The following is a 20,309-nucleotide window of genomic DNA, read 5'->3' as shown; positions in this document are numbered from 1 at the left end:
TTTAATTAAATAATATCAGAAAACTTCCCAAACTTGAAGAATGAATTGGAAAACCAAATGCAAGAGGCTTATAGGACACCAAATGTATAAAATTACAACCGATCTACACCAAGGCACATTATAATGAAAATGCCTAGCATACAGAATAAGGATAGAATCTTAAAGACCACAAGAGAGGGGAATCAGATCACATATAGGGGGAGAACAATTTGGATCTCAGTAGATTTTTCAATCCAGACCCTCAAAGTCAAGGGATCCTGGAACAACATATACCAAGCTCTAAAAGAAAATGGCTGCCAACCAAGAATCTTATATCCAGCAAAATTAAGCTTCAGATATGATGACAAAATTAATGCCTTTCATGATAGACACAAATTAAAAGAATTTATAGCGAGAAAGCCTGCACTACAGAGCACTCTCAGCAAAATATTCTAAGAGGAGGAAATGAAGAACAACAAGGAAAATCAGCAAAGAGAGGAACTATACTAAAGGAAAGGCCAATCAAAGGAGAAACAAAGTCAAGTTAAAAAACCAAAAATAAACCAAAATGACCAGGAATACAAATCATGTCTCAATAATAACCCTGAATGTAAATGGCCCAAACTCATCAATTGAAAGCCACAATTGATGTTATCCCATAATTCTATGATTTTTAAAAAAAAGACCTTCAAGAGACTCATCTCACAGGAAAAGTCATCCATAGACTTAATGTGAAAGGGTGGAAAAAAAATACCACTCTCATGAACTATGTAGACAAGCAGGGGTTTCTTTTTTTTTTTTTTTTTTTAATTGGTTGTTCAAAACATTACAAAGCTCTTGACATATCATATTTCATACATTAGATTCAAGTGGGTTATGAACTCCCATTTTTACCCCAAATACAGATTGCAGAATCACATCAGTACAAGCAGGGGTTTCCATCCTCATATCAAAGCTGGTGAAAAGGGATAAAGAAGGACATTTCATACTGCTTAAGGGATTCATACATCAACAAGACATAACAATCATAAATATCTATGCCCCCAAAAATGGGGCAGCTACATATATCAAACAAATCCTTCTCAACTACAATAATCAAATAGACCACAACACAATAATACTGGGTGACTTAATAAACCTCTCTAACCACTGGATAGATCTTCCAAACAAAACTAAACAAAGAAACTATTGAACTCAATAATACAATCAATAAGTTAACAGACATATATATATATGACTATTCCATCCATCATAGAGGGAATACACTTTCTTCTCAGCAGCACATGGATCCTTCTCCAAAATAGACCATATGTTATGCCACAAAGCAAGTCTTAGCAAATACAAAAACACAGAGATACTACCCTGCATTCTATCTGACCATGATGGAATGAAATTAGAAATCAATGAAATTATTGATTGAACAGAAATCAAATATGAATAGAAATCAAAATTAAAAACAGAAGCTATCCAACACCCAGAGACTAAACAATATACTATTGAATGACATATGGATAACAGAAGACATCAGGAAGGAGATAAAAAAATCTTAGAGGTGAATGAGAACTGTGATACAACTTGTCAAAATCTATAGGACACTATGAAGGCAGTGCTAAAAGGAAAGTTCATTGCATGGAGTTCATTCATTAAAAGAAGAGAAAGTCAACAAATAAACGAACTGACATTACAGCTCAAAGTCCTAGAAAAAAGAGGAACAAACCAACATCCAAAGTAGTAGAAGACAGGAAATAACTAAAATCAAGGCAGAAATCAATGAAATTGAAACAAAGGAAACAATCCAAAACATTGACAAAACAAAAAGCTGGTTCTTTGAAAAAATAAATAAAATTGACAAACCCTTAGCCACCCAAATGAAAAGAAGGAGAGAGAAAACTCAAATTATAAAAATTCACGATGAAAAAGAAACTATCACGACAGACACTACTGAAATACAGAAGACAATTAGAAACTATTTTGAAAAGTTATACTCTAATAAAACAGAAAACCTCAAATACACCAACAAATTTCTAGAGCCATATGATCAACCCAAACTGAGTTGAAGGGAAATATAAAATCAATTTCAAGCAAGGAAATAGAAGACACCATGAAAAGCCTACCAACCAAGAAAAGCCCGAGACCAGATGGATTCACAGCTAAATTCTACAAGACCTACAAAGAAGAATTAATACCAATATCCTCAAATTATTCCATGAAATAGAAAAGGAGGAAAGCTTCCAAACTCATTCTATGAAGCTAGTATCATCCTGATACCAAAACCAGGCAGAGACACATCAAGGAAAGACAATTTTAGACCATTATCTCTGATAAACATTGATGCAAAAATTCTCAAAAAAATTCTGACAAACTGCATACAAAAACATATTAAAAAATAGTGCACCATGATCAAGTAGGGTTCATTCCAGGGATGCAAGGTTGGTTCAACATAAGGAAATCAATAAATATAATTCATAACATCAGTAGGCTTAAAGAATCATGTGATTATATCAATTGATGCAGACAAAGCATTTGACAAAATACAGCACTCTTTCATATTCAAAACACTAAAAAAACTAGAGATAGTAGGCACATACCTCAACATTGTAAAAGCTATCTATGCTAAACCCAAGGCCAACATCATTCTAAATGGAGTAAAATTGGAAGCATTTCCTCTAAAAACTGGAACAAGACAGGGATATCCTCTTTCACCACTTCTATTCAACAAAGTTCTTGAAACTCTAGTCAGAGCAATTGGACAGATGAAAGAAGTTAAAGGGATACAAATAGGAAAAGAAGAACTCAAAGTATCATTATTTGCTGACGACATGATTTTATACTTAGAGGATCAAAAAACTTTATCAGAAAAATTTTAGAATTAATAAATGAATTCAGCAAAGTAGCAGGATATAAAATCAATACCCATAAATCAAATGCATTCCTATACATCAGTGATGAATCCTCTAAAAAAGAAATTAGGAAAACTACCCCATTAACAATAGCGTCAAAAAAAAAAAAAAAAAAACTTGGGAATCAACAAAAGAGGTGAAAGACCTCTACAGTGAAAACTACAAAACACTAAAGAAAGAAATTGAAGAACACCTTAGAAGATGGAAAGATCTCCCATGCTCTTGGATAGGTAAAATTAATATTGTCAAAATGGCCATTCTACCCAAAGCATTATACAGATTTAATGTGATTCCAATTAAAATCCCAATGTCATTCCTTACATAAATAGAAAAGGCAATCATGAAATTCATTTGGAAAAATAAGAGACCCAAAATAGCCAAAGCAATCCTTAGCAAGAATCCTTAGTAAAGCAGGAAGCATCACAATACCTGACCTTAAACTATACTACAAAGCTATAGTAACAAAAATGGCATGGTATTGGCACCAAAATAGATATGTAGACCAAGGGTACAGAACAGAAGACATAGAGACAAACCCACATAAATACATTTACTCATACTAGACAAAGGAGCCAAAAATATACATTGGAAAATGAATGCTGAGGATAAGCCTCTTTAACAAATGGTGTGGGGAGAACTGGAAATCCATATGCAGCAAAATGAAATTAAACCTCTATCTCTCTCCATGCACAAAACTCAGCTCAAAGTGGATCAAGGACCCAAGAAGAGACTCTGCACCTATTAGGAGGAAAAAACAGGTCCAAATCTTCATCACATCAGATTAGGCTCTGACTTCCTTAATAAGACTCCTAAAGCACAAGAAATAAAATCAAGAATTAATAAATGGGATGGATTCAAACTAAAAAGCTTCTTCTAGGCAAAAGAAACAATCAATGAGGTAAAGAGAGAGCCTACATTTTGGGAGTAAAATTTTTGCCACACACACATCAGACAGAATACTAATCTCCAGGATATATAAAGAACTCAGAAAACTTAACACACACACAAAAAAAAACCTAATCAATAAATGGGCTAAGGAGCGAAGAGACACTTCTCAGAAGAAAATATACAATTGATCAACAAATATATGAGAAAATGTTCAACATCTCCAGTAATTACAGAAATAAAAATGAAAACTACTCTATGATTTCATCTCATGTCAATCAGAATGGCAGTTATCAAGAATACAAACGACAATAAGTGTTGGCGAGGTTGTGGGGGAAAAGGCACACTCATACATTGCTGGTGGGACTACAAATTGGTGCAACCACTCTGGAAAGCAGTATGGAGATTCCTTAGAAAATTGGGAGTGGAACCATCATTTGACCCAGCTATCCCACTCCACAGTCTATACCCAAAGGACTTAAAATCTGCATACTATAGTAACGCAGCCACATTAATGTTTATAGTAGCTCAATTCATAATAGCTAAACTGTGGAAACAACCTAAATGCCCTTCAATAGATGAATGGATAAAGAAACTGTGATATATATATACACACAGTGGAATACTACTCATCATTAAAAGAGAATAAAATTGTGGTATTTGCATGTAAATGGATGGAGTTGGAGAATATCATGCTAAGCGAAGCTAGCCAATCCCCAAAATTCAAAGGCCAAATGTTCTCCCTGATAAGTGAATGCTGATCCATCATGGGGGTGGGCATGGGGAAAATGGAGTAACCTTGATGGGGCAACGGGGAGGGAGAGGGCGGGAGGGCATATGAGGGCAGGAAACATGGTGGAATGTGATGGATATTATTACTCTAGGTACATGTATGACTTCTCATATGGTGCAACACTACATCGTGCACAGAGAAATGAAAATTTGTGCTGCAATTGTGTACAATGAATCAAAATTAATTCTGCTGTCATATATAGCTAATTAAAATAAATAAATTTTTAAAAATAATGAAAACAGAGGTTGCCAAGTCCCACCTAGGTGAGGAGCTCTATGACACGTAGAGAGGTGAAAAATAAAAGCCAGAAAACAGGACAGCAGGAAGAGATTCAAAGAGGGCCCCTCTCCATGGGCCTTGGAGACTCCTGCTCACCTCCTGCAGCAGTTGGATCTTATTCTCTAAGAGCTCATAAACATGCTCCGTCTCCTGCTGTCGCTCCTCAAACTGGCGCCTGAGCTCAGCTTCATTCTGGCTGTTGAGATTCTCCACGTCAGCCCTAGAAACATGGAGCATTAGCCAGTGAAAGCCAGACCCTTAATTTCACCAGAGAACTCACTGAGGTTGTTCCAGCAATCCAGAGTCACACTGAGGAAAAGAAAAAGAAGCATCTTTTTTTTTTTTTTTTTCCTGCAATTATCTATGGAACTGCTCTGTCCAACTTTCTCAGGCAATCTCTCAGGAATTCTAATTTTTTGTTGCTTGATAAGCATGCTATGCCTGGATTCCTAGAGACTTCAAAAAGCTGTAACTTCAGGAGAAGGAAACTTCTTTCAGAAGGCAGCTAGTCAGCACCCATGTTCACTACCATCTGTCCCTGAACTTTCCCATTTAGACTGCTTTTTCTAGATGGCTTTGCTAATTTCTTGCCCTTCCAGTTGTTTAAACTTAAAGTGTTCCTTCTGTTCAGAATACTGGGACAGGGTATCAACCTAGACCACCACAGAAATGTCCTCTGCATTTATAGCTGGGAATGCGTAGTAGACTGTCCTTAATCTGGGCTACCTATGCAGATTTCTATCCAGTTTTCCATGGTCTCTCACAGAGAGCAGATACTTAATCTATGGGAGCTCAGCATTTTGGCTGAGCTTTGCTTCTCTGATAGCCCAAGGAATTAATATCCAAGCTCTAACATGAAGCGGGTAAGGTATCACCAGTTTATTTATAGCCAACAACAGCTGTCTTTGGATATCTGAGCATTAGAATTTTTCAGGGTAGTACCAGGTGCTGACTGATCTTAATTCCGGTTGGCTTTTATTCCTGTTCTAAGCCATTTATTAAGAACCACGTACCATCTTCTTATTCTGAGATCAGAGAACCATATTGCTCATAAAGTATCACCAAGCACAGTGATACTTCAATGTTTGGCTTAGGAGGTTGTGTCCATGGAGCTTAAATTTGGCTTCCCTGAAGATTACAGGATTCCTTGGCTGACAGTGGTTATTACTCTGCACCATTCCAGAGGGTACACTTACTTTGAGTTGTTTTATCATTATACAGCTTTTGGGGAGTATGAAGGCCTTGACAATACCTGGACAAAAGCCAAGGGAATGACTGAAGACCCCTGAAATAGGCAGAACTCGGAAATCAACTTTTACTTTGACTCTACAGTCCTTAATAAAACACAGTAGACAACCACTGAAAATCTCTAAAGAATGAAGGCTACACATTTTCTGAGTAACTCAGCCAGGAATGCCTGATTTAAGAAACTATAGTTTTTGTGAAGCCAGAAGGTCCTTCAACTTGATGCCAGATGTTGGCTCCACCAGTAACTTAAGATGGCTTCAACTCTCTATACCCTGGTTCTCTCAGTTTTAAAAACAGGATTTTGCCACCAAAATGAAATGACTTAAAATTTTTTGAAAGCAAAAGATCTTGGTGGCAACCCTCCATTTTTTTTTCCTAGGCATAATCAAGCAAATACATTCATTTTTCTTTACCCAAAGGGGCTAGCAGTGTACACATCACTTAGTACTTTTCCCCCTTACTTAGTTTATCGAGAACTTTCTACCAGGACAATAATATAGAGCCAACTCATTCTTTTTAATAACTGCATAACAGTCCACAGGATAGTTTTCTTGAATTTTTTTTCAATCATTGCCCTATTGATGGATAGTTGGAGATTTTTGTTTGTTTGTTTTGCTGTTTCAAATAATGATCCATAAACACCCTTATACATTTAACCTTTCACAGGAGTGCCTTTATTTATGAGAAACAGAATAATTCTAGGGATTAATTGAGCAAAGGAAATGTTTCTTTTTGATTTTGATAGATAGCAACACATATCAAAAATGCAGCCACAATTCTCTCATCAGAAGCATATGGGCATGTCCATTTTCCCCAATCATTATGTCAGCCTTTGATGTTATCCGATTGATAGATAATCTCTAACAAAGGTTATGTGCATTTGTCTCTTTCAACTAAAAGTGGAAGTATTCACTATTCCCTGATTTATTCCTTACTGTTTAATAGGAACTTCATAAATTTAAGTCTGGTGGAGGTACCATTCTGCAGCAATGTTTGCTTTACCAAGTAATAGACAGAAAATCCAAGGGAAAGAAAGTACATAAACATCCATGATTTTAGTTCCTGAACTGGACACAACATTCAAATGCCAGGGATAAAGTAAAGGAATTTGGTTCCAAATTGATTGCTCCCAAATTAGGGAACTGGATTCTGGGAAAGGAATAGAGTTCCTCTGTTCACACTGTTCTGCACCTTGTTCAAACTGCACCTCACCATGATTTATCCAGATGCTGTTTCTTGTCCTGAAGTTCTCTTTTCAGGCTCTCCACTTCAACCTTCAGCTCGATGTTCTGAAAAGCAAACAGGCATTTACCATCATTAACTGCCATACTTGGGTCTGGACTTGTTTCATAGCATCTCATCGCATCTGAGCCCTTTCATAACCCTCCACATAAATGGGAATTCAGATGAATCGGTAATTTAGTCAAGAACAATGGACTGTACAGCTTCAAGATTTCCCCTGTACTACTTATTTGTTCTCAGCCTGTTCATCATTGTCCCTGGATGATGAACACTGCCCAAGGCGATTTGCTCTTTAAAACATTAGATATCAAAGTGTATATTAAAACAATTTTTTCTTACTAATGTAAGTTTGCTCCTTAAAACCAAATTGCTGGGGCTGGGATTGTGGCTCAGTGGTAGAGCACTTGCGTAGCATGTGTGAGGCACTGAGTTTAATCCTCAGCAAGACATAAAAAATAAATTAATAATTAATTAAATAAAGGTATTGTGTCCATCTACAACTAAAACAATGCTGTCTGCAGAGTTATGTTTTAGATTTAATTATTTTATTGTGAGAATTTTTTAAAACAATTCTTTCTTTGCCTTTACCATGAATTTGACCTTTCATAAATTAAGATAAAAGGGGACTCTGATGTTAAATCTATGCAAGAAACAGTTTTTTGTGTTTTGTTTTGTTTTGAGGTAAAGCAGCAACAAGTAAGATTCTGGCAAACAGAAAAAGAAAATAAAAACATCCCAAGTGAAGTATGAACAAAGATTTGATGAAATGCACGTGATGCATCCAGTGCAGGTTAAGTGACTTGGTGAGTGGCAAGGAATGGGAAAATCAGTAGAGAAAATAGTTTGAAGCCAGGTGCAGTGATGCACACCTATAATCCCATCAATTCAAGAGTTTGAGGCAGGAGGATTCCAAGTTTGAGGCCAGCCTAGACAACTCAGTGAGACCCTATCTCAAAACAAAATGTTAAAAAGGCTAGGGATATAGCTCAGTGATAGAGTGTCCCTGGGTTTAATCCCCAAACACTACTCCCAAAAGTTTGAAGCTAAGTTTGGAAAAAATCATACCAAAAGAGATCAAGGAGATTTAGGCAAAATATCACCACATTCAAGTCTGTTGAGGAAGAACTTGTGATAGATGTGAAGATAGGTGAGTGGCCAGATGGATGGGAACTGTCTGCGGCCATACCAGTACAGAGAAAAAAGACCCAAAAGACATTTAAGAGGCAGATTCCATAGGGCTTGCTGACTTGTGAGATTCAAATTCGATTAGAAGGTGGAGCAAAGATGATGCAGAGATTTCTAGCACATGCCTAGTGACATACTAAAATAGGGAACAGAAAACAGAGGAGCAAGTGTGGGGGGGAACCTAAGAGGGAGTCTGCAAATGTTGGTTGGAAAATTACTTTACCTCATCTTAAAGATGAGGGTACATAGGTGATTTAATCCCTTCCCTGCTAAAGTCCATGGCACAGTATTAAGCAAAAAGGATGTGACTAAGAGAGAAAGAAGCCTTTACATCATAGGTTGACAAAGTGATATAGTGGCTGGAGCACGGAAAGGCACATCATGGATAGTGGAACATATAACAACCACCAATACCTAGGTTTCTTTGAGTCCACGGGAATATGCCAAGCTAGGGTATCACTTACTTTTGGGAGGGATTTCATAACACCTTCTCATAGAGGAAGCAACAATACTAGATGGGAACAATAGACACCTCTTTGATATTAGAAAGTCACTGAGAATTAAAGAATTTTGGAGCTGGACGGCAGTTAGACCCAAGGTGTTTTTGATCATATTGCTAATAACTTTATAGTCTGATCTATTGAAAAGAGTGCTAGCTGATCTCCTAAGAAAACATGTACTTTTGGCTTGGTTTATAGTACAGAGAGATCAGATTAAATTACAGTATCTTAATTGCCTCATGGCTTATAGCATTTAAGAAGAAAGTAATAGCCTGGTCTTTTCAGAATATTCTCTAAAGTTATTTTCTGAACACTAACACTAGGGTTATTGGACTTAGAATTAAAAATATGGGATGTCCACTTCAATTTGAATTTCAGATAAGTAATAAATTTTTATTGTTAAATGTTCTTTGTCATATTTGGGACATACTTAGTTAAAATATTCTTTGTTACTGATCTGAAATTCAAATTTAATTCAGCATCTTGTTCACACCAAAAGATGGATAACTCACAATGCTAACTTCCCCCAAATAAACAACTAGTAGCAAAGAATATCTCAATTTTGTATCAGGAAAAGACCCAAGATTCCTATATCAATTCCATGACTTGGTACTGGAAGAACTATTCATCTATTCTAACTGATAAATCAACGAAGCAAAAGATTTAATAAGTAGCTACTGCATCTTAAACTCTATGCTCAATAGTAAGAGAAATACAAATATCATCATAAGAAATGATCCCTAAGCTAGAGACCCTTCATAGAAGTGACATGAATTCTGTCATATTCCATCATCTGTTACATGGAGATAAGTTCCTTCCTCATTTATAACCTGTCATAGAGGGTTATGAGACATAAATATATTAAGGACATGTAAAAGACTTAGAACAGTGTTTTTGAACATAAATATAAAAATTATTATTATCATCATCCCAACAACAACAATAGCAGTATTATCATCCAGGGACAGCAGCAGTTTTGATTTCTGTGAGACCATTGTATTTCAAATGAATTCAGTACTCAAAATTCGATGCTGAGAAAGATGAATCCTATGTTTATTATTTCTGCCACCAACTGATTCATTTGTTAACCCTAGGTAATAATCTGCTGAAGTTTCTTTACCTGGAAAATGACACAGAATGAGTAAAAAATTAAAATGTCACATGAAAGAAAATGTAATGTATAATGATGAAGAGTTATTATCAATGGTGTTCCTTATACCTGGCTGATTAAATCATAAAGCCAGATATTTGCTGAGCCATCTCAGATTGCTCAAGCTTCAGCAGATTTTTTAAAAACCTCAATTCTGAAAACACTTGAGGTTTCAAATGACGAGAGCTACATAAATGACTTTGATTAGTTCTCAATCTCATGATGTAATACAGGAAATCTCTATCACATATAAACTGATCCATACTGCAACTTTTTTTCATAAGAAATCCTCGAGCACCTAAATAAAAGCAAACATACAAACAGAGAGTGTGGGAGGCACTGTGAAAAAGTGAAGAGTACTGATTCAGACTAGAAAGAAGTAGGTTCCAATGGTGGCTCTAGCACTTTCCTGCTAGGTGACCTTACACAGGTTATCTAATAATCCCTCTGAACCTCAGTTTTCTCATAGGTCTTATGGAGCTGCTGTGTGTGTGTGTGTGTGTGCGCACACGCACGTGCGCACACTGAGTACCAAATCCAGGGCCTCACATATGCTAGGCAAGAACTCTACCTCTGAGCTACATAACCAGCCCTAGTTCCTTCCTTCAGGTACATGGTTAGAATTAAATGTCAATTAGAGACCTCAGGTCCAATAGGAAAAATATTTAAATCTAAAGGGAAGAAAAATTGAAGGTATAAATTATAAAGGTCCATCCATTCTAAATCCTAGATAAGAAAATAGAGCTAGTTCTTGAATTAATTTGGCTATAGACTCACATATATAAAATACCTTAGCATTTATCTGCTCCAAGTCTCTCATTTTAAACAAAAAAATTGAAATCCAATTGAATCCTGCTGGGAGCCATTAGCCAAGTAGGTATGACAATTTCCTTGCCAGCATACCCCATGTTGCTTAGTGGAAGGACTCGTGGAAATAGGACATTTTGCAGTGACATTGCAGTTAGGTGACCTTGCTCAAGGACCAGGGCGGATCCGGGATTAGGGTGTTCCCGGTTTAAGATAATCGGGTTTAGGGCGTTCCAGGTTTAAGATTATTCCTGCTGGGAATAGGGCGTATCCTGCTGCCTGAGTTCCCCTTGAGTTCTCAAGGGATTCAGACAGTATTTTTTGGGAGATAGAAGCCCAGTGGATGTGGATTTGGGCAGAGAACGTGGATTTCCCCAGAACGTGTTTGTAGACGGCTGGTGTGAGTTCAGGAATAAAGAGTTGCTGTTTGAATCTACAAGCTGTGTGGTGGCTCGTGATTGTGTGCCCAGCCAGACTGCAGCAGAATCCAGTATTCCACTTTGGCTTCAACATTTCAGCCAGAGAAACCAGCTCAGAAGACAATGTCCAGCTGTGTCTGATAGTAGAATGTGGTAAGTTATAAAATTAGAGAACATGTTGTATTTAGTCCTTGAAGGAACATATAGAGGGGCTATGATGGTAAAGAGCATACATAGGTCCTGAAGGCAAGAAGAGGGCTCTCAAAACCCTTGATCTCCTTATCTATCAAGGGGGCTGTAATGGTACCAATTTCATATGGATGTCAAGAAGATTAAATGAAATAATGCACAGAAAGCATATTGCCTAGCATGCAGTAACCATTCAAAAATGTTAGTTATTATTGTCTACAAAAACAACAATTTATCATCTCTGACCAGGATAGCTGGATTTCTTAGCCATAATCACATATTAAACTAACACTATGTCATAGAAAGGGATAAATAATTACTACACAAAAAGTGGGATGTCCCAGGCACCTGCAGATGAATACACACCCAATCAGAACTACTTTCACTTTAGCTTTCTCATTTTGAGATAAATAGCAAAGAGAAATGAAAATGAGGGAAAGGAAAAAGAGGAAAGACAAGAAGTAAAATGAATTCTTTAGAATACAGCATCATGTCTATTCAAATAGACAATAGGTTTATGAATCTCATACCAAAGTGCTAAAATAGCTTTATCTCCACAAGATTAGATACAAATCTAGTAATCAATTATTCCAGTAGACCAAAGTAATTTCGTGAGTGCTACAAAATCTTACCACATGGTAATGCAAACACAAACCAATTTACAATTCCAAAGTCTAACCCTTTTGCAACCTCTTTTCTGTAGAAAAATCACTACATAGTTTATCACATTTATTTGTTCTCCACGAGTGAATATGCATGCATAAATCATTAAATTCTAAGTATAACTTAAATGGATCCCAAATTAACCACATCTGATTATTTATCACCAAATTTCATCAGCTCTTCCTCAAGATATCTAGGGATATTTATGTATTCAAGAAAGGGGGGCTGGAAGGAGAGCTCCTCTCTTTCCATGTCTCCAAATTAGTATTCACCCAACTAACTCAAGGAGAGGTTTCAGTGGTAAAGCTCAAATTAAATAGGAACAACAACAAACTTTCAAATTTTTCATTATAATGTTAGTACCTAGACTAAAGGACAGGGCTAATAAAAAGTTTGTGGATCAATCATGTTAATTAGACTTTCTCCAAGTCTGCAGCTTGTTTTGTTTTGGGAAACACCACTGGGTCAGAGTCTTAAAGCAATAAATGTTAAACATAGGATCCCACTGAAATGATTTGTACACTGTTACCAGAGTTAAATACAGTATCAAGTTAAAAGCAAATAGCAGAACTAATTACGGGACTCCTTCCAAGTCTTCAATTTTAACTCTTTAAATTATCCATCGTTCTTATAATTCATAATGTGCCTATCTCTTTTAAAAAGAATATTTTCAAATTCTTCTACAATAAAGCCATGGCATACTAAATCCTAAAAACCTACTTTAAAAAAAAAAAAACAAAGAGAAATGGCTTTGCCTTATCAATTAAACAATCTTAATCCAAAAATATGTCCATCTTTTTATCATAGGTCAATAGTTTACCCACTGTTTCCCACATAACAATAATATTCCATGAGCCATTTCTATGAGCAGGCAAGGGGGAAGTTAAAATTGAAAAAGTACAGTTATAGCCAGGAGTGTTGACATGTCCACTCCACCTCTTCCAAGTCAGGTCTTCTATATCTCTTAGTGTTGAATGGGACTTTAAAGGTCTCATGGGAAATATGGCAACGAACAGGTATTTCTTATCCTCAGTATGCCTGGAACTCAGTTGAAGAGATAAGATCAAAATCCAAGATAAGGCTTAAAATGGTGAAGGTGGTACTTGGTGAGGCAATATAAATATGACTGGAGTTGCCACATAAGGTTTATTAGGTAAGATACACAAAAGTGGAGAAGGTCATTACAGATGAGGAAATATCATTATTAAAATAGAAACTGCTATACACCCCAAATATACAATTGCGTTTTAGTAGCTCACTTACTCCAAGCATGAATATTTGATAGGGGAAAGTTACAGAACAATTATAAATTTCCATCCATAAACTGTGGGGTAGAGCCATACAAGGAAATATTATTTAGGCATATAAAAGAATGATAAATGCTTCAACATGGATGAAGTTTGAAAACATTGTGTTAAATGAAATCAGTCACACACAAAAAACTGTGTTATGATTCCATGTACATGAAAAGTCCGAATTAGGCAAATCTATAATGATAGAAAGTAAATTGATGATTGACTAGGGCTAGGGGAGATAGGGAAATCAGTGATGGTTCATGAGTAAAGGTTTCTTTATGGATCTGATGAAATGTTCTAAAATTGATTATGATGAAGGCTGCATGAATGAAAATATTTGGAAACATTGGTGTGTACACTTCAAATGAGAGAACCCTAATGTTATTTTTTGAATCTCTCACTAAAGTCATTATAAAAATGTTTCAAAAAGCCCTAGAAAGTTTTCAGTAGCTAAATGATAAACATTGTTGCAAATGCACTTGGGACAGAGTGTGGTACATAGGAATACTATTACTATATCTGAACTACAGAACAAAACTATACATTCTCTTTGAGCTTCTCCAGTGGAAGTTATTATCTGGTATTCCTGAATCTCTTTCCAATCATGCCCTCCTCTATAGCCTTCCTTAATACCACCTTATTAGGCACTCCCTGAGCCTCACCAGTATCAGAGTAAATAATCTTATATCTGGTCTCTCCAACCTTGGTTTCTCCTCTATTTACATTTTTTCCTAAAGTATAACTCTGATTATTCCATTCCCTGTTCTCAAAAAGTCTTTCATGATTTTAAACTGTACAGCAGTGAAATTTCACGTGACAGCCTGTATTTAAAACTTGACCTCAATCTATTATTCAGTTTGATCTCCCATCATTATCCACCAGCCTAACTAGATTTCCAGAACACGCCCTAGGCTTCCTTGGTGCCACATCATTGTTCTTCCTTCAGTTTCATCATTAAATGCCATATTCCTTATGAAGCCTTACTTCATCTCTCTCCCAGTTAAAATTAATTTATTTTACCTTTGATGATATGAGTTTTAATAACTCCTTGTCCTTCAACATTGACATACCATAGGATGCATATTTTTCTATGACTTATTTACCCTTTTGAATTATAAGCTTCCTAAAGACAGAGTAAATGATGATATGGTGGAACTAGCCAAGTATACTGATTATTAAGCATCTGCCCCTCATTCTGTGAAGTTGGGACAGGAATTTCAGATAGATACATCTAGGTCCAAATGCCTTCCTGCCATTTCCTAGATGGGAAACCTTACTTTGTGTAAGTAACCTAATGTTTAAGGACCTAATTTCCTTATTTATAAAATAGGAATTTAAAAAATTACCTTAAAAGCTATAGTTAGGAATAATTGAGCCTATATAAAGTACCCAGCACAATGTCTGATTTAAGTGGCTGGCCACTGTGAGTCATCCAAGGCCCAGTGCCTCACATCTATGTGTGTAGTAAAAGCATTGAATGAATGAACCAACAAATGAATACACTTGCAAGGAAAAGGTGGACAAGAGGCAGAGGAAGTGGGGTGACAATGATGTTTGTTGAGTAAGTGAAAAGGGACAGACTAATGCTGTAAGACTGTGTGAACAACTTTTTAAAAAATTTTTACTTATATATGACAGCGGAATACATTACAATTCTTATTACACATATAGAGCACAATTTTTCATATCTCTGGTTTATATAAAGTATATTCACACAAATTCATGTTGCCATAAATGTACTTTGGATAATAATGATCATCATATTCCACCATTATTTATTACCCCATGCCACCTCCCTTCCTTTCCCACCCCTCTGCCCTATTCCTCCCATGCTCCCTCTCCCTATCCCACTATGAATCAGCTTCCTTTTATCAATGAAAACATTTGGCATTTGATTTGGGGGGATTGGCTAACTTCACACTTAGCATTAACTCCATCCATTTACCTGCAAATGCCATGATTATATTCTCTTTTATTGCTGAGTAATATTCCATTGTGTATATATGCCACATTTTTTTAATCCAGATGTATTGAAGGGCATCTAGGATGGCTTCATAGACTAGTTATTGTGAATTGTGCTGCTATAAACATTGATATGGCTGTGTCCCTGTAGTATGCTGTTTTTACGTCCTTTGGGTATAGACCGAGGAGAGGGATAGCTGGGTCAAATGGTGGTTCCATTCCCAATTTTCCAAGAAATCTCCATACTGCTTTCCATATTGGCTGTACAAATTTGCAGTCCCACTAGCAGTGTATGAGTGTACCTTTTTCCTCACATCCTTGCCAACACTTGTTGTTTGTATGCATAATAGCTGCCATTACAGACACTTCTCAGAAGGTGATATACAATCAATCAACAAATACATGAAAAAATGTTCATCATCACTAGCAATTAGAGAAATGCAAATCAAAATCACTCTAAGATTTCATCTAAAAAACTTTTTTTTATCTGAAATCTTGAAAAGATTTTCTCCATTGTAAGCTGAGAAGAGCCTCTAAGAGGTAAACTACTACCCTACTGAAGAACTGTTGAATGCAATTTAGTTTTACAGCTTCCTCTTTCTCCTTCCTTCTAAAAGGGCTGTTCTCTTCCTGTGCACTACATTAAAACTCAGAGATAAAGATCTCCAGATCTGAAAATGAATGTTCTAGAGGGAAAAACTGAGTATGAACTGAGTATTAGGTGGTATTAAGAAATCATCTGTAAACTCTTTGTGTATAATAATATTATAGTGGTTATGTTTAAACATAAATCTGTTAAAGTTACATTCTCATGTCTTCCCAGGTAAGTCATATGATGTCTGAGAGTTGCCATAAGGAGAGAAGGATAGCAAAAGAACACTGCAGAGAGATCAACTAAAAGAACAGGAGAGGGCTGGGCTGTGGCTCAGTAATAGAGTGCTCACCTAGCACAGGTGAGGCACTGGGTTCAATCTTCAGCACCACATAAAGATAAATAAATAAAGGTATTGTGTCCATCTACAACTAAAAAATATATATATATAAAAAGAACAGGAGAATGTCGGGTGCTGTTCAAGTAGAGACATGGGTCCCCAGTTCATGGGATGGGTACATGGCAGGTAATATTCTTTTTATATTTCTGTGCATTTAAATCTTTTCAAAATTAAAAGTCAAGGGGGACATTTTCATCACAAAAGATAAGCATCTATGTGCTTTTTATTTTTTCATTTTCATTTCTGGAATTACCTAAACTAAGGTCATTTATAGCATTTATAGCTCCCTACAACAGCTTTTTTTAGCCACCAGACTTGCATAAAACAGTGGTGTTGAGTCTGTTTCTCAATATTAGGAATAAAGAGAATGAACCTGCCTCTAGATTGTCTCTCTGCTGAGAGCCATAGCCCAGTAGGAATGATGCATGGCATTTTTGGTTGAAAGGTGAAGCCAGCAAGCCATTGAGATGATAATGATTATGTTAAGATGTGTATTCAATTGGATATTAGACCCCTGCTGTCCGCATCAGCCTGCTACTTTGGAGCTCATGTGGGGATTCCCGGAGAGTTCCCATTGGCTGGGGGAAGTGCGGTAGGAGGGATTTCCGGAGGAGGGATTTCCGGTTGGTGTGGTGTGTCTCGGGAGAAGGCCGCCTGCGTGGCGTTCCCGGGAGTTTTGGAAATAAAGTTTGTTCCTGCTTGAGTGGCTCGTGATTTTGTGCCCAGCCAGACTGCGGCACCTCTCAAATTTGAGAAACTCAGAACCCACTGAGCGTGGATTGTAGGCAGGTAAGACAAGATGCAGAAACAAACTACAAACAAGATGTGTTTAAAGAGGAATATGCAACCTCTTTAATTGATCAGACTAAACTAATAAAAGCATATTCTCTCACTTTATCTCATATCATCCTTTAGTCTCTCAACTCTCACAGGGCCTCACTTACTCTCTTTCTCTCCTTTTCACCTGCTGGCACCACCTAGCTTGACCCATATCCTCTACTCTGACACGGGATCACATGACATCAATCATTATCGAGCAGCCATCTTTCTGATAACAGGAGTTCTGAGTGATGATAGTATACAGAGAGATCTAAGACCTCTTCAGGCCACCCTCCTCTAAACACAAGGTCTTTTATTGAGGAAACCAATCATAAGTGCCCTTGAATGCCACCAAGGCTCTGCCTGAGCTGCTGTCAGTCTGAGATGTCTTCTCTCCATCTTCTCTTTCTAAACTTGTTTTCACTAAGATTCATCTCAAACTTCCTTCCCTCTAGGAATCTTTCTCTAACTCAATATGACTATAATTTAACATTCATACTACAATCTTCTTAAAGTAAAAAAATGAGTACTTATACCAGGGCAACAGGCAAAAATCAAGGCTTTCTTGAGTAAACCAGAACTCACGGTCATCAGAAGTGTATCTCTGGTATTGCACTCACCTCATTCTGTCTGGTATCAGTGATTTTTAAATGCCTGGATCTCCATCTGGGTTTTAGAAAAATACTTTGCCTTCAGTAACCATCAGTATAAGCTTAGGGAATGAACATTATCATCTGTCTTGAAATTGCTGATTTATATTTTTGTTTTATATTTAACTTCACTTCCCTGAATTCCTGCATTCCTGTGTGTGTGTGTGTGTGTGTGTGTATCCACTAATCTGTAAACTCCCTGATGACAGGACCATGTCTTATGCTATTTTTCATACCCCTGAAAAGAAAGAGAGAAAGAAGCTTGACAGCATGTCTTATCAGTGAGTAAAATATTTACTGGATATTAAAGTTCCAAAATAAAATTGTATTTCTTGGCTTTATAGTACTTGACCTCAAGAAGTTCTTTGTGTAGTAAGAGGCAGGTTAGGGGTCAATGAGTACAAGAGATGGAATTACACCTTTGCAAGACATAGGAAAAAGCCAGAGAAGGCAGGCCTTCCACAAAGGAGTCTTTATCTGGGACAAAAATAAATACGGCCAAATTCCACTCTAATCAATTCTGTAAAGGAAAGAAATCTAAAAACAAATGGCTTAGCAGGAAGAAGAGTCACAAAATCTTGTGAGTAGACCCTCACAAACTCCTGATTATTCACCCAAAGTAGAAAGAAACTATTAGTGAGTGAGTTGGATTTTAAAATCTTTTCTTTTTGAAAAGAATAATATTCTTTCTAGGAAAACAATAGTTCACAAATATTTTTGTACACAGAATGAACTTCTTTTTTAGGCTTCTCCAATATCCCTGGGGAAAGGTCATTATTATATAATACAGTGAAGCACGGAGTATTTTCATGAGGAATTTTTTCTGTCTTGGGCAAGAGAAGAGGGACTAGTCCTTGGATCCCAGAAATATATTTAGTAATTTCCAGAGGAGTTATTTTATAAATTAATTTTCTTTCCATTAATTAAGTCTTAGAGCAAAAATAGAACCCTAATGGGTCTAGCTCTATCTGCTCTGTCATTAACTTTGTGACTTTAGACCAGTCACCCCCAAAGATTTATTTTTATACAATTATCTTAAATTAGAGCTTTCCCTCTTGCCCATAAGAACTATCACTATCTGCTCTCATAATCTTTTACATTGACATAAGGCACCTAGCCAGAAGGTATTCTAGTGCAAAACATGAAGTTTTTAGATTTTAACACACAGTGGAGGAAAGCTTTGATTTAGAAATACAATTCCCTGCCTTTCTACAGATTTCATATTCAATTTCTTTCACTGAAATTAAGGCCCAAATTAGACACAGCGGTTGCCCCAACATCTGACAAGTGTCCTTCATTGCCAGGGAAAGGACAGCAAGGTAGTGTCCATGGCCTCAATAACCAGCCGACTATGCAAGTTTAGGGCACTCTCCTTCTAGTGCCTGCTTTACTATCCAGTCTCCCAAAGAGATGGAAAAAAATAAGCAGAAAAGTTTTGAGTTTGTACAAGGATTCATAACCAAATGGCAAAACTCTGTTCAGGTCATTGTTTTCAAGTCTAACCTATGTTAGTCCTTAGTAGGGGCCTGAAAGCAATACTCTTTCTTTCCTAGCCTGGTTGACCTTCATTAGACAGACATCCACACTTGAGTAAGCATGAGGCCAAAGTTCTAAGGAGAGCAGGTATTTAGACAAACACAGATAGGGCTCAGTTCATGTGTGCATGCCCATGTGCATATGTGTATGAGAGGTAGAGAAACAGAGAGAGAGAAAATACTCTTTGGCCAGAAGACAGGTAACTGACTTGTGATATGGCAGTTTTTTTTTTTTTAATTCACTTGTTTTTTCATCAAATATTTAATGTACTACTGAGGATGTATATCAGTAGCAGAGCATTTACCTAGCATGTGTGAGGCCCTAGGTTTCATCTCCAGCACCATCAAATTAATTAATTAATTAATTAATATATTTAATTTATAAGGCATTTTAATAGGTATTAGAGAAAGACAGACACAAAGCACAGTCCTCAGAGAATTTATGGCCTATGTTTTATCAACTAAATGGTTACTTTATAGTAAAATATAATAAACAGAAGAAAACACAATCAGATAGCTTCATGGAATATGCACAGGTGGCAGATATAAATAGCAATAGATATACAAGTTAAAGCAGGTCTGTTATGTAACTACTGGATTTAGCTTCCAAAGAAACACCTAGACACCATTCAAGACATATCATATCTTGGGTTGCTTTTACTCTCAGCAACCCTGGTCTTCTAGGGATGGCAGGTATATAAATATGAACTATAGCACTGCCAAGAGAAAATTAAGAATCTAGTACTTGGGCAGAGGCAATACAAAATATAGGCCTTAAAACTAAATAGGCCTGGGTTCAAACACTAGCTAGGTTGCA

At 36.6% G+C, this 20,309-nt stretch overlaps 1 protein-coding gene across 16 annotated transcripts in view; it reads right to left on the bottom strand.

The window, feature by feature from the left end:
- The window catches only part of Pde4dip (myomegalin), a 235,864-nt gene that overhangs the window by 110,413 nt on the left and 105,142 nt on the right, over nt 1–20,309 (bottom strand). For all 16 annotated transcript variants that reach the window (XM_046467236.2, XM_046467216.2, XM_046467245.2 and 13 more), the window contains 2 exons: nt 7,297–7,373; nt 4,933–5,056 (listed from right to left, as the gene is read on the bottom strand). In XM_046467236.2, coding sequence (XP_046323192.1) covers nt 4,933–5,056; nt 7,297–7,373 — 201 coding nt within the window. The remainder of the gene's footprint in view (nt 1–4,932; nt 5,057–7,296; nt 7,374–20,309) is intronic.

Source organism: Marmota monax, unplaced genomic scaffold (genome assembly GCF_021218885.2).
Source record: "Marmota monax isolate L192 unplaced genomic scaffold, Marmota_monax_Labrador192_F-V1.1 WCK01_AAM20220418_F8-fsc00181, whole genome shotgun sequence".
Lineage (NCBI taxonomy): Eukaryota > Metazoa > Chordata > Mammalia > Rodentia > Sciuridae > Marmota > Marmota monax.
This window is presented reverse-complemented; position numbering and strand designations above follow the sequence as displayed.